This window comes from Triticum aestivum, chromosome 4B (assembly GCF_018294505.1).
Source record: "Triticum aestivum cultivar Chinese Spring chromosome 4B, IWGSC CS RefSeq v2.1, whole genome shotgun sequence".
Classification (NCBI taxonomy): domain Eukaryota; kingdom Viridiplantae; phylum Streptophyta; class Magnoliopsida; order Poales; family Poaceae; genus Triticum; species Triticum aestivum.
This window is the reverse complement of record NC_057804.1, coordinates 432,952,830-432,964,703: the sequence shown is the minus strand read 5'-3', so window position 1 is coordinate 432,964,703 and position 11,874 is coordinate 432,952,830. Positions and strand designations below refer to the sequence as shown.

General features: G+C 47.6%; 1 protein-coding gene across 1 annotated transcript; it reads left to right on the top strand.

Moving 5' to 3' along the window:
* Positions 1 to 818: 818 nt before the first annotated feature.
* LOC123092556 (uncharacterized) lies at positions 819 to 5,689 on the top strand. Its single transcript, XM_044514355.1, has 10 exons — positions 819 to 1,129; positions 1,268 to 1,363; positions 3,469 to 3,553; positions 4,122 to 4,243; positions 4,365 to 4,389; positions 4,464 to 4,547; positions 4,663 to 4,692; positions 4,788 to 4,893; positions 5,030 to 5,094; positions 5,406 to 5,689. The coding sequence occupies exons 1-9, from the start codon at positions 1,034 to 1,036 to the stop codon at positions 5,091 to 5,093; spliced, it is 708 nt and encodes a 235-aa protein (XP_044370290.1). The 5' UTR covers positions 819 to 1,033; the 3' UTR covers position 5,094; positions 5,406 to 5,689.
* The last annotated feature ends 6,185 nt before the right edge of the window (positions 5,690 to 11,874 follow it).

Genomic DNA, 11,874 nt, shown 5'->3' with positions numbered 1-11,874 from the left:
GCGACCCCCCTCCCTTCCCAGGCCGGCGACCCTCTCCCCCGAGCCGGCGACCCTCCCCCATTCCCCCCTCCCCGAGCCAGCGACCCTTCCCCCCGAGCCGGAGCTCCTGGTGGTGACGAGGCCGGCCTCGTCCGCGAGTCATGGCGTGGCGGCGCCCCAGGCGAGGCACGACGGCGGCCCCAGGCGAGGCATGGGAGCCGCGAGTCATGGCGTGGCCGCGGCGCAGGTGAGGCACGACATGGCGGCCGTTGCGGGCGCGGCTCGGCGCTGCAGGTGATGCTCGGCATGGCGGCCGCTGCGGGTGCAGCTCGCCGGCCTCAGGTGGTGCACGGCGTGGATTCCGCCGTTGTGGGCGCGGCTCGCCGGCCGGAGATCGAGCTCCTGCCATGGTGGGTGCGCCTCCTCTGGATTTAGGGACCTGATTGCTTTTTTTGAAAACTTATAGGGACTCGATTGCTTTTTCAGAAAACTTCCAGGGACCCGATTGCTTTTTCAGGCACTGACATGTGGGCCCTGTATATCAGTTAACGGTCAAACACACGGTCAAATGGACGGAATGTTTAGGTGCGGGCACGACCTGTCATAAACAGGTTTAATTTTTAAGCAATGGACATTTAGTGTTTTTTGAAACAGCCGATCCCCAAGTTGGTAGTTATCAGCGAAAAATTTGAAACCGGTAGTTTTTTGGAACCCTAACCTGTAAAGTAGTAGTTTTATGCTATTTACTCTTTTTAATCACCGAGCATACATACTCCTCAGCGACAATAATTGCTTGGGCTGCTAGACCACGCATCACCGGCACCCGTAGACCAATGAGAACGCTCTCTTCCGGCCCAACGAACGCGCAAAACGCTCTTTCCTCCGCGGCCGCGGCCAGCATCCAGGTCCAGGTCCAGGCCCTCGGTTTCTGTGCCCGCACGTTTCACCGGCCAATTCGAACAGTTCCCATTTTCCCCGTGCGTCCTCCCTTCCCTTCCCCTTTCTCTTTTCGCTCCGGCGTCGGCGACGGCGGCAGATCTGCGCCGGGCCTAGGATGGTGAACGTCAACTGGGAGCTGCAGGGCTGCTGCCAGCACAACCAGGTCGTCTTCATCGCCGCCGTCGGCGTCTCCACCGTCGTCATCCTCGCCGTGAGCCCAACCCGCCGCCGTCTTTTTCCTTTTCTTTTTTGTTCGAGGGAGGGGCCGGCCGCCGCCGTCGTGTTTACACGGGGTTGCTCAAGTGGCGGGGAGTTCCTGATTTGGGGTTTTTGCCTTCCTTGTGTGCAGCTGTGGAGGACGTTCCTGCTCACGCCTTTCAAGCTCATCACCGTCTTCCTCCACGAGACCAGCCACGCCCTCGCCTGCAAGCTCACCTGCGGAGATGTAAGCCCACCATTTTCCCAGTTACCGATCTGTTTTTTCTTTTTCTTTTCTAATGCGGGCACTGACGACGCTTTAAGCTGTAAGGCGCTGTGCACTGCAATCTCAGCAGCCATGGGTTAGGCTAAAAACGATTAGGCCTGAAACGTGCGGGGACATATTTTACCCACCATTTTGGGTTGGTACTGCTAGCTAGGTGATTTATTAGCACTTTGAAGCAAAAGTAGCCAAGTGGGTGGCCAATCCACACCAGTTCGGATGATGGATTCCGTAGCACAATGTGATAGCGCCTTTTAACTGTTTGCTTTTTTTTCTTTCTTTCTTGGTCACATGGAGTAGTTCACATCATGAAAGTATGAATATTCTCATTTTTCAGATAAGAGGGGTATCCAAGGCACCTACCCCTTTTTTCCTGCTCCTTTTATGTTTTAACTACAATTTGCAACTGAGGGATTCTGGTCAAAAGATGTTCATTTTCTAGAGAATGTGTGCTCTCTTGGGCATTTTCTTATGCTACGGTGCTAAAATGGACTGGTCATGCAGATTAGTGATTCGATGATAGCAGGCGCTTGAATGGATCTTTGCTCACATTGTTGGCACATCATGTGAAGTACCACATGCATCTGCATTCTGCAGGTGCAGCTAAAGGGACAAACTGCATGATTAGGGTGCATGAAAGTTTCTGTTTAGTGTGTTTTGATGTATAGGCATTTGCAGAATTGGAAATTCTGATTAGTAGTCATCGGAGTTGTATCGCCATTAGCCGCAACAAAAGGAGGAGTTGTACTGCCATTACCCGCAAGAAAGAGAGGAGTTGTATCGCCGTTGATCTATTCTGTCGTTTATTGCATAATTTGTATGGTGCCCAATATTTGTTTTTGTCTGTTCTTTTTTTTTCCATGTTCAAAACTTCGCTGAACTAACTGATATTTATTGCTGGAAACCCTTGTTCTGTATGTGGACAACCCTAGAAGTAAGAATAAGATAAGAACGGTGATTACTGATTCTGGAACATTTAGAAGGCGCATTCTGCGTTCCTTATCTAGCTCTGTCCTTTAATTTTCAAATTGAGGTCTTCCTTTCAGAAATTTAGCGATGATGGATTCCATACAGAATAATGTGGTAGCACCTTTTTGGTTGCATGTACTACATGGTTATATACCATGAAATTGTGATTGTTTGCATTCTTCTTGCAATCTTCCAAAATGAGAGATTTCATCAAAGACCTACGACCGCTAGCCTCCACTAGCACCATTTTCAAGTGAGGAGTGCTGGTGATAGATCGTATTCTTTTTTCTGGAGAATGTATCCTCTCTTGGCATTTTCTTGTACTAAAACGCTAAAATGGACTAGTCGTGTAGATTAATGGCTCCTATATAGCAGGCATTAAGTGCGTTATCGCAGGCAGGGGGCGTTTCTATGTGTTATCTGTGGGGTCAGCTTGTTTGATTGCAAGCTTAGTTCTATTCATATTTGTGCAAAAATTAGGATATTTTGGAGAGATTAGGGCACTTGAACCCACAGCTTTTTGGTGCTGGCACCGCCACTGGTCGCAGGATTTGAATTATGACATGCATCTGCTTTCTATAGGCGCAACTAGAGAGACAACTGCAGGATTAGGTGTAAAATATGGGTGCATGAAAACATCTGTTTGGTGTATTTTGATATCGGCATGGGTAGAATTGGAAGTTCTAATTAGTGGTCATCGGAGTTGAATCGCCATTGGGTTAGAACAATCCACGGGTTATTTTATGGTTATTATTATTGCTTAATTTGTGACATGGCAATATTTGTTTATCTTTGTTATTTCCTCTTTTCCTCCATACTACATACTTTGTTGAACTAACCGTTATTTATTGCCGGAGAGTGTTGGTTTTATTTTTGGACAACCCATAGTTAAGACAAGAATGATGATTTAAAAGGCATCTTCTGAGTTCCTTGTCTAAGTATGTCCTTTAGTTCTGAAATGTAGGTGCAAAAATGTCTAGTCTCTTTCTATGTTTGGATTGGATCTTTTTTTTCTTACGTAGCCATGCGGTTTTAAGTTTTCGTTCTTGAATGGAATTCACAGGCTGATAATAATATTTCAATCTGATTGGCTTTTGCAGGTTGAGGGAATGCAGGTCCATGCTAATGAGGGTGGTGTTACACAAACTCGCGGTGGCATTTACTGGATAATCTTGCCTGCTGGATGTAAAACGCTTACTCACCCCCCCCCCCCCCCCCCCCCCCCCTCTGCCTTATACAAGTCTCGGCAATAACACAAACAAAAAAGCGAAAGTAGCGGGTTCTCTAGTTCAGTTTGCGGTTGCCGAACTGTGTTGTGCTGAACTAATTTTATACTCTACCGCGGGAGGATAGCCACGTAAGCAGGAAAACATTCGTTAGCCAAACGGTAAAATAGCTAGAAGCTCATTGGAAAAACAGGACTATCATTATCCAACGCAATGCCAAACACAGCCTTTGTCACTGAAATACCTATGGTTGTTTCTCTACCTGATTGAGAGACTGATTTTCTTGAACCTCTTGCACAAATAAATAACTAAACGATCTCTCCGTAAGACTCATGTGCTGTCTTACTAAATTCCTTAGGTTCTTATGACTGACTATTTTTTACAATTTATCTTTCTTCTCATGCCTTCAAATAAGAAACTCAAATTCATACTTTGAATTCTCTGTAATGATTTGTTGATCATTTCTCACTTGTTCTTATTTTAATACTTTGGTTTTTATTTTGGTGCTACTGTTTTGTTCCATGCAGATCTGGGTTCATCATTTTGGGGAATGGTGTTCATACTTTCATCCACACATCTCCTGGCTACAAGAATTGCGGCTGGTTGCTTCATACTTGCATTAATTATTGTTCTCTTTGTTGCCAAAAATGTAAGTTTGCTAAATTATAGTTACAACTGTTGATTTCCTTCATTTGTTTCTTCCCGCTTGCTTTAGTCAGTAACAATGATGGTTTACTAAAGTATTACCATCTATTACTTGAATTATGCAGTGGTTTCTGCGCTGGCTCTGCATTGGTATGCATAAATATGACTCCATCTTCATTTACAATTTCCCTCTGCAGCCTGCTACTTACAATATAACTTTCCAGGTTTCATCATATTCATTGCTGTTGTTTGGGTTATACAAGAATTTACAACTTTCCATGTTCTGAAGTATGTTATTCTATTCATAGGTGAGTGCTTAGACCCCCTGTGCTTATATTATTTTCGTTTATTTTGCACCCCGGGTTTCTGGGATAAAAATGATTATATTTGTAAATGTGTTCTTAAGTTTGTTTGTATGCGCAGGTGTTATGAACAGCTTATTTTCAGTTTACGGTAAGGAACAGCAACCTTTTCCTTGTAATTTCATGTTAGAGCAATCAGTGAGTTGCAGACTGTATATATAAGTTAAATGTCGTTGAATTGTGTAGATATCTATGATGACACCATATCCCGAAGAGTGAATTCAAGTGATGCTGAGAAATTTGCTGAAATCTGCCCTTGCCCTTGCAATGGCGTTGGATGGGGTGTTATATGGTATGCTATGCGATTCAGCCTTTTCCATGTTTTCATTTTCGAGAGCATGTTTTCCTTGTTCCCATGATATTGTATGAAGGTGATCCTGACGCTACGAACTTTTGTATTCATTAACAATTGATATTCTTTGTTTCAGGGGCTTCATCTCATTTATTTTTCTCTGTGCGTCGATATATCTTGGACTGGTTATATTGTCCTGAGGTAACACTTACAGTTCTCTGTTGCAGTATTCCATGTTCTTGTCGTTGAGATGCTCATTGCTAGACATGTTGTAGACATAGATAGAGGATTAGCGTGGAGACATTGCTACATAAAAAATAAATCATATCGCCATTCATGTTCTGCAGAGAGTACTTAACTTTATTGCAGAAACCAGTTTACCCAAAGCTATTGAGAATCGATATGCCTTTTAGCCTTCAGACGATATGTTGTTTCTCATTCTTCTTTCACAATGAATTAAGCTCATACTGACTTTGATGTAAGTTTTGAATATTTTTTTTTCCTTTGTTCAGGGCTTCCACCTCCCCGTATACCATTTTGACCTGACAGGGCAGGCGGTGCTTGTTGTTTGTTTCCATTGGTCCGGGCATTGGCTGCAGCTTGTATTGATCCATGGTGGACAGGTTGTACAAAATTTATACATAGGGCAATCAGTTTATGCCATAATTAAGGTTGATTGAAATTGGATAGGGGCAGTTATTCATGCGATTCTTGCGTTTATAGCTCATGTAGATGGCATTTTTCTTGCATTTGATATGCACAGCTGATATAGTATTATGTTGTTGTTGAGATGGTATTCATGGACCAACTGAAACTTAGGGCCTCTTTGATTCGTAGGATTGCAAAAACACAGGAATAGGAAAAACGTAGGATTGAAATGGCATGTCCATTGGATCCCTATAGGATTTGAGTTTGTTTAGATTGTGGCATGGGGAAAGCAAAGGATTTCTTCCAAGAGGTTGGAGTGGATGTTAGAATTCCTGTGAAATGCAGTACAAATAAATCCTTAGGAAAAAATCCTACAAGATTCAATCCTACGAATCAAACGATCAACGTAGGAAAAATTCCTAAGGATTCCAATCCTTCAAAAATCCTATAAAGATCCTTTGAATCAAAGAGACCCTTATTCAGCAATGCCTGTAGTCTCATAGACCTTTTTCTTGCGGGGTAGTCTCATAGACTATTTACTGTGGCAGCAGTAGTAGCATTCTTGTGTGACAGTTTTGTCAAAATAGTTTTGATGTGATGATGATGGCCCCACCAGGAGTTGGGGCATGTGCCTGGCACCCTGATCTCTTTGATGGACGGAACTGGCCAGTGTCCATCGCTGTTATGGGTTCATTGCCCGGTCTCGGTGCGGTCTGCTTTGCCCTTGGCAGTTGGGAAACTGTTGGGAAAAAGACCTCGCCGCACGCACAGTAATGCAGGCGAGTTGGCTTTTGTTGGGTTGCCTGGCGGGAAAGGTGCTTTGCACCCCGCCCATCCTCTTCTACCTATGCTGCTGTTGAATGGTCGCTGTCCAGGATCCGGGCGAAATGATGACTCTGCTGTGCATTGCATATGGTAGAAAGCGGAGCGCTCGCCGGCCGCCGTATCGCCGGCGACGCTGAGGTCCCACGGGCTTGATTTCCTTCCGCTCAAAATGATGGTATGCATACATATAGGGATATTTGCATTGGGCTGTGCTATCTCTTCCCTCCACCCAAGTTTTACTTTAGCCGTGTGTGTGTGTGTGGACTATGGAGTACTCGAGTCCCTACAACTGCAGGTTGGTGGGGCAGTTGGTGGGCAGCCGAGCCGGCCGGGGCCCGTGGAGACGACGAGCGACCTGTTAACGAGGGAGCTGCAGGAAAGCGTCCATGGATTGCAAATTTTGTCTTGCCCCATATGCGATCATGTGCTACGGCCAGTACGCCTCCCCGAGTCGTCACTAGTCAGCGTGCGTACCTGCCCGACCCTGACTCCTTGTCCATCTGCGTCGTCCTTCCGTTGCTGTTCCCTCCTCTTCCTGTCTTCAGGACTCCAACTCACTACCCAAACGGAGGTCCGTTTTATCCGGATTTCGTCTGTTTGCTGTTCCCTCCTCTTCCCGTCGTCAGGACTCCAACTCACTACCCAAACGGAGGTCCGTTTTATCCAAATTTTGTCTGTTTGGGGTCAGAATGGGGCCGTGTCTGCTTGGATCTGGGTTTACGTCGGCCGGGCGCCCGATGCATGGCCGCATCTCGTCCGCAGACAATTTTTTTTAATATTTTCATCATTGATTTTTGTGATACATTGGGTTTGCGTCGGCCAGGCGCCCAACGCATGGCCGCATCTCGTCCGCCGACATTTTTTTTTTAATATTTTCATCATCGATTTTTGTGATACATTCGAATACATTCACCAAATGTTGGCTAGAATAACAAGCACAAAGAAAACAAGAACTACAAGAAAGCATTTTAAAAGATATCCAACTTTCATAACTGCTCCCGTAAGTTGGATTACTGCCTTCTGATGCATTCATTGTTGATCTGCGGAGTCTTGATCTTGAATGCTTCGTTCTTCTTCGCGTCTAAAGAAGTAGACGTTGCTTCCGCACATCTACTCTCATCTCTAGCGTCTACTCCAGCAAGAAAGTGCACGAACATCTATCAAGTTGTGTGCTATCAGTACATCGATGTATTCTTCTTCCCAAAACCAAAAGTTGCATCCATCCTACACAATAAATATTTGATTGTAAGCAAAACAAACCGAATCCGGAATCACAACCGAAGCTAAACTAGCATGTACCTCATCATTTTTGCACTCGACAAACACCCATCCGGGATGTTCCGGCGTTGTAGAGACGCGGCGCACGACCTTCGGTGAACAGTTGTCGCACTTTATGAGCGGCATCGGTGCGCCGACGAGCATTTGAGCCAGCTCGGAGCTCGGACGATGGTTGTTGGTGTATTTGACGAACCGCCGACGGGGTAGATCCGAGCGACTAGAGGCGGAGTCAGTACATGCATGCGGCCTGAGGGCATTGCCGGGGCTGTGCGGACCGGTACCCGGCCAGCCCATTGCGCGCCGCACGCAAATCCGGCTAGATCCGCTCCAAATCCGGTCGCCGGTTGCGCTGAAAGCGAGGCGGGGGTGGATACAACTCGTGGTGTGGAGAGCACGCGGTCGTGCTCGACAGCTACACGGCGGCGGAGGAGGCGGCTAGAACGACAAGGGAGAGGGGCGGGGTGTGCGGCCGGAGTTTGAAGGGAAGGGAGAATAAAAAAGGAACTGTTGTGTCATCGACGGGCGGGCTAGGGGTAGACAAGGGCACGCGTCGCGACCGTCCGCGCGTATCTGTTTAACAGCAAACGCGGCCCAAACTTGGGTCAGGAATGGGTCAAAAGCAGATTGAAAAAAGGACATTTGCTCGTTTGTTCTCCTGCGTTGGGTCACGGTTTTTGTCTGTTTTTTCTTTCAAACAGACACGGACGGACGATTTGGGGTAGTACGTTCGAGTTGGCCTCACCCCGTCGCCTTGCTCCGTCCGGAACTGCATGCGCCTGGACCCGCAGCTTGTACGTAGCGGGGCAGTTCCGTCACCTGCTCCCTCCCCCCCCTTTCAATTCAATGCGGCGGGCTGCGGCAGCAGACGTGGTGAGTGACTGGCCGGTGAGATGAGATGAATGAGCGATCGTATCTGAGTTGGATTCCTCACGGTCACCCGTCATCTCCGCTGCACGTACGTCCGACACTCCATCGCCCATGCCCCCTGCCCCCTGCTACTAATTGCTTCCGATCCTTCTTTGGGTAAAAACGAGAACTCTCTTGTCCTCCCTGGCCCGTCGGTCCATCGTACTTGACCTCTCATCACCCACGCTCATCTGCTCCAAGTACCGGCCACTGAGTAGCCTTTAATTTGGTTTCCCAGCAAAAAATTGTATACTGCTAGGTGCTAGCATTAACTTGGTGAACTTACTTCTCCCACGATCTGAGCTAGACAAGTGACTGAGTTGAACCCGCGCGCGTCGCACAACATGGGCATCGATCCCACGTAGACACAGACCGTTGATGCCCCCGGATGGAGATGGCCGCCATCGCCATGGCAACGACACCACGCACGCGGCCTTGCCAATATACAATGGCGCGCGCCCGCGTCCTGTCCCTTCCCCGCTTCCCCGTCTCGTCTCGTCTCGTCTCGTCTCGTGCGCAAGGCAAGAACCGGCCATCCCTTCAGAGTTCAGACAGACTTATCTAACCCCTTGATTAGCGACAAGAGGAGACAGGCACTGGGTTCACCTAACACTAACACTGCCAGGCGTATTCTTTTCTCAGATGAATGGCGTTCCCGTCGTTTTATGGGACGTGTCGATGCTGCATGACTATAAATATCGGCAGGGGTCGCGGCGGCGGACGTAGGTGACGCTCTAGAGCAAACGTCGTGCCCGGCAAAAGCTGGGATCCGCGACTGTGCTCGTGCCCTTCGCGGCGGCACGACAAGCGACGCGGAGCACGAGCCGGCAAGTAATGTTTGGCGGAGAATCTCGTTGACTCAAGGCGCATGTCCCCTGCCCAGGCCTTGTGCTGCCTGCCAACGACACAGCCCACCCCTATACTAGTGTCAATTAACTTCCCGAGCCGTGGCGTGCGCATTGTGTTAGTACTTGTACGTCATTCTTTCCTGCATTTCCAGTACCGCTAGCGGTGCAAAGGTTTGCTGCGTTACGGCCACTACCATATTTTATGGTACATACATAGATGTGCAGTATACGCGCCTCAAAATATTCTTGGTCGTCAAAATTAGAGTGCCCATAGGACTATACCTGGCCATACCTCAGGCCGGGCCGGGCCTACCCAAGCTCGATGCAAAAAACCCAGGCCCGGCCCGGCCATCGGGCCTGGGTTTTGGGCCCAAGCCTGGCCCGCACGCATAAAAGCCCGCCGGGCCTCAGGCCACGGTCCGGCCCCCTTCATGAAAACGTGAAAACGACGGGCCCGGGGCCGGCCTTCGGGCTCAAATTTTAGGCCCGGGCCCGGCCTGGTTTTTGGGCCCAAGCCCGACCCGCGCGCGTAAAAACCCGCCGCCCTCGGGCCACGGTTCGGGCCCCTTCAGGAAAACGCGAAAACGACGGGTCCGGGCCCGGCCTTCGGGCTCAAAATCTAGGCCCGGGCCCAGCCCGGGAGCAACGTCAGGCCGGGCCGTTCGGACCGGGCTGCCCATGGTCAGGACTACATAGGACCATGTATTGCTCGTGCAGGATGGTTGTGAATCGATTAAACAACTGTGTCAAGAAGCTCAAGACAGCCTTGTTGACATTGTACTTGAATATTTCTCCCCCGCTGTAAGTGTTAGTTATCGACTAGAGGTGGATGAATAGGCGATTTTTATGAAAGTCTTCAAAACACGAGGGGCTTTGAAGACAAACAGGTAATACTGAACCTAAATGATATGTAGCGGAATGTAAACTACACTAGCAAGTAATAGTCAAGCAAGCAGTACAGAGAAAGCACGAAGACTAACAACAGCTAGGTAGACAGGATCAAAACGGAAGACAGTATGAAGCCAAACAGATACAAGTCTTCACTCAGTGAAGTCAAAAGGATCAAGCAGTCAAACAATGACTTCACGAAGACAGACTGAAAACTAAGGAGAGTAGGGGATAGAACCAGTTGCTTGATGAAGACAAGGATTTGGTACACCAGTTTCAGTTGTTGTGACAACTATACTTCTGGTTAGGGAGGCTGAGATTGAACTCAGAAGACTGTGTCTTCACCTTATTCCCCTAGAGCTTAGGACACTTAGTCCTCACCCTATCACTCAGGTAAGTCTTCAAGGTAGACTTCCAAACCTTGACAAACCTCGTTCACGGGCAATCCACAATAACTCTTGAATCCTCGGAACGCGACGCCTAACCGGTTGGAGGATGCACAGTCCTCAAGTGCAACAAGTCTTTAGATCACGCGGACAGAAAGACTTCAGTGATGCCTAACACTCTTTGGCTCTGGGTGTTTTGGGCTTTGTCCTTGTAAGGATCTCTCTCTCAAATGCTTTGGAGGTGGGTTGCTCTCAAACGACAAAAGCCGTGCACTAACTCTGAGCAGCCACCAATTTATGGTGTAGGGGGTGGGCTATTTATAGCCAAGTGGCAACCACCTGATATGTCTGAAATGACCCTGGGTCATTAAGGAACCGACACATGTCCAACAGTTGGATTTCAAACACACGTGACAACTTGGCTTGGGCTACAAGCAAAGCTGACTCATCCAGCTCTAGATAAGATTTGCTCTCATTGTCTTCGCTCGAAGACATAGGATTTGGTTGAGTATCACATCAGTCACTCTGACTTTGTTCACTTGGACCCCACTTAACAGTACGGTGGTTCCTATGACTCAATAAAGAATAAAGGAAACTACGAAACAACTATGTCTTCGCACTCCATAGTCTTCAAGTGAATGTTTTCACGCGTCATTGTCTTCATCATGAATGTCTTCACGAACCACCATTGTCTTCAATGTCTTCACACATTTTTAGGGTCGTCTCTGATAGGTAAACCTAATCAATGAGGGATTACTACCTGTGTTATCTTGCAATTCTCACAAACACATTAACATGACATCATCTAGCAATTTAATCAAAACATGGCATGTCATCATAAAATTGTGCTGAAAATAAACTACCAGTTACATCCCATGTAGAAATAACATGCTAACTTTATTCAACAACCTCTTACTCTACCACGGCTCCTCGGAGCAAACTTATGACTCACAGAGACCTCATCTCATGATCATATCAGAACATCGCAACTCATGACTCACCGAGACCTCGTCTCGTGATCATATCAAAACATCTCAACTCATGACTCACCGAGACCTCGTCTTGTGATCATATCAAAACATCTCAACTCACGACTCACCGATACCTCATCTCGTGATCATATCGAAACATCTCAACTCATGACTCACCAAGACCTCGTCTAGTGATCATATAAAAACATCTCAACTCATGACTCACCGAGA

Coding starts and splice junctions, on each gene's coding strand:
- LOC123092556 (XM_044514355.1), top strand. CDS start 1,034: ATGGTGAACGTCAACTGGGAGCTGCAGGGCTGCTGCCAGCACAACCAG. Junction 4,244..4,364: donor TTCTCTTTGTTGCCAAAAAT/GTAAGTTTGCTA, acceptor TGAATTATGCAG/TGGTTTCTGCGCTGGCTCTG. Junction 4,693..4,787: donor CAGCTTATTTTCAGTTTACG/GTAAGGAACAGC, acceptor TGAATTGTGTAG/ATATCTATGATGACACCATA.